Source organism: Vollenhovia emeryi, unplaced genomic scaffold, assembly GCF_000949405.1.
Source record: "Vollenhovia emeryi isolate VEMERY1.0 unplaced genomic scaffold, V.emery_V1.0 DF947642.1, whole genome shotgun sequence".
Lineage (NCBI taxonomy): Eukaryota > Metazoa > Arthropoda > Insecta > Hymenoptera > Formicidae > Vollenhovia > Vollenhovia emeryi.
In genome coordinates, this window is record NW_011958724.1 from 1 (window position 1) to 1,632 (window position 1,632).

Sequence of the window (1,632 nt, forward strand, 5' to 3'; positions counted from 1 at the left end):
CTCATGCGGCGCCGCACGATCTGACCCGGCTGATGCTGCCATCACGCCGGTGACGAACTGACCGAGATTGAAAAATGAATCTCGAACATTCCGCCCGCCATCAGCAACGCAGTTGATGATCCCAGATCTTATGATGAGATTGGCAGGACGGAGAGCTTGCTCACTGGTCGAATGAGAGTGGTAGTGGCTGTCTTCAAAGTCACCACCCGCACGAGGCCATTCTTCCCAGGATGTAGGGCAGTTATTCGGGCTAACGGCCATTTGCATGGTGGTAGCCGCTCGTCGGTGATGAGCACCAATGATCCGATCTTGATCTCTTTGTTCTTGTGGTGCCATTTCGAGATGGCTTGCTGACGTTGTAGGTAATGCGATGACCATTGTGTCCAAAAATGTTGTGCCTTTTGCTGGATGAGTTGCCATCGCGAAAGTCTTGAGATTGCCAGGTACGTGAGTGATGGCGCTGGTATGGCGGTGAGGGGACTTCCGATGAGGAAGTGACCTGGCGTGAGTGCTGAGATGTCGTCCGCGTCGTCACTCAATGGTTCGAGAGGTCGCGAGTTGAGAATTGCCTCTATTTGGGTGAGCAATGTGGTGAGCTCCTCAAAGGTGAGCACGCTTTCTCCAATGGTGCGCCGTAACTGATACTTTATAGATTTTACGACGGCCTCCCATTTTCCTCCCATGTGAGGTGTCGCTGGGGGATTGAATTCCCACCGGGTGTTGTCTTGCGAGAGCAGTTGAGAAATGCGCTGATGTTCTTGAGTACTCTGGAGAAACAGCCTTTTGAGAGCTGTATCTGCGCCGATGAAATTGGTGCCGCAGTCTGAGTGTAAGGTGTGAGCAATGCCGCGTCTGGATGAGAAGCGTCGATAGGCGGCAATGAATCCCTCCGTTGAGTAGTCTCTAACCGCCTCTAGGTGTACTGCTGAGGTTGAGAAGCAGACAAAAACGCAGATCCAGCCTTTACAGGTCTTGGCACCTCTTCCTTTCCATGTTTTGACGGTGAGTGGCCCTGCGTAGTCCACACCTGTATGAGTGAACGGTCGTGCCTGCGTAACCCGAGAGAAGGGTAGTTGGCCCATCAATTGATGAGCACGGATCCCCCTCTGCCGAGCACACGTGACACACCGCAGAATGTGAGACTTGACAGGAGCCCTTCCGCCGAGAATCCAGTATTGTTGTCGGATGTGCGACAACGTAAGCTGCGTGCCTCCACGTAGAGTTCGTTGATGAGCGTGAGCGATGATCAATGACGACAGCTGAGAGTGACGAGGCAATATTACAGGATGTGTCGCATCGAGTGAGAGAGCTGCGTGAGCGAGTCGTCCGCCGACGCGAATGACTCCTTGAGCGTCGATGTACGCAGTCAATCTGTTGAATGCGTGTGCCTTTGCCAACGGTGAGTCGGCTTGTAGCGCCTTGAGCTCGTGCGAGAAGTACGTTGCTTGAGTTGCCTGAATCCAGAAGAGCCTCGCTTTTTCCAAGGTCTCTGGAGAGATGTGTCTGACAGGCAATGAGTCGTGGACCTTCCTCAACCGTGAGACGAATCTGAAACAGAGAGCTGTAATCCTCAATAGTTTAGTGAGGATTACCTGTAGCTTGAGTACCTGTAGATGAGTTCCCATTGATAGC

General features: G+C 52.7%; 1 protein-coding gene across 1 annotated transcript; it reads right to left on the reverse strand.

Annotated features, from left to right (window-relative positions):
• Nucleotides 1–128: 128 nt before the first annotated feature.
• On the reverse strand, nucleotides 129–1,625 carry LOC105557915. Its single transcript, XM_012005324.1, has one exon. It carries the CDS (start codon nucleotides 1,623–1,625, stop codon nucleotides 129–131), a length of 1,497 nt encoding a protein of 498 aa, XP_011860714.1.
• Nucleotides 1,626–1,632: the final 7 nt, after the last annotated feature.

Excerpts from the sequence above, each read along its gene's own strand:
- LOC105557915 (XM_012005324.1), bottom strand. The coding sequence starts at position 1,625 with ATGGGAACTCATCTACAGGTACTCAAGCTACAGGTAATCCTCACTAAA.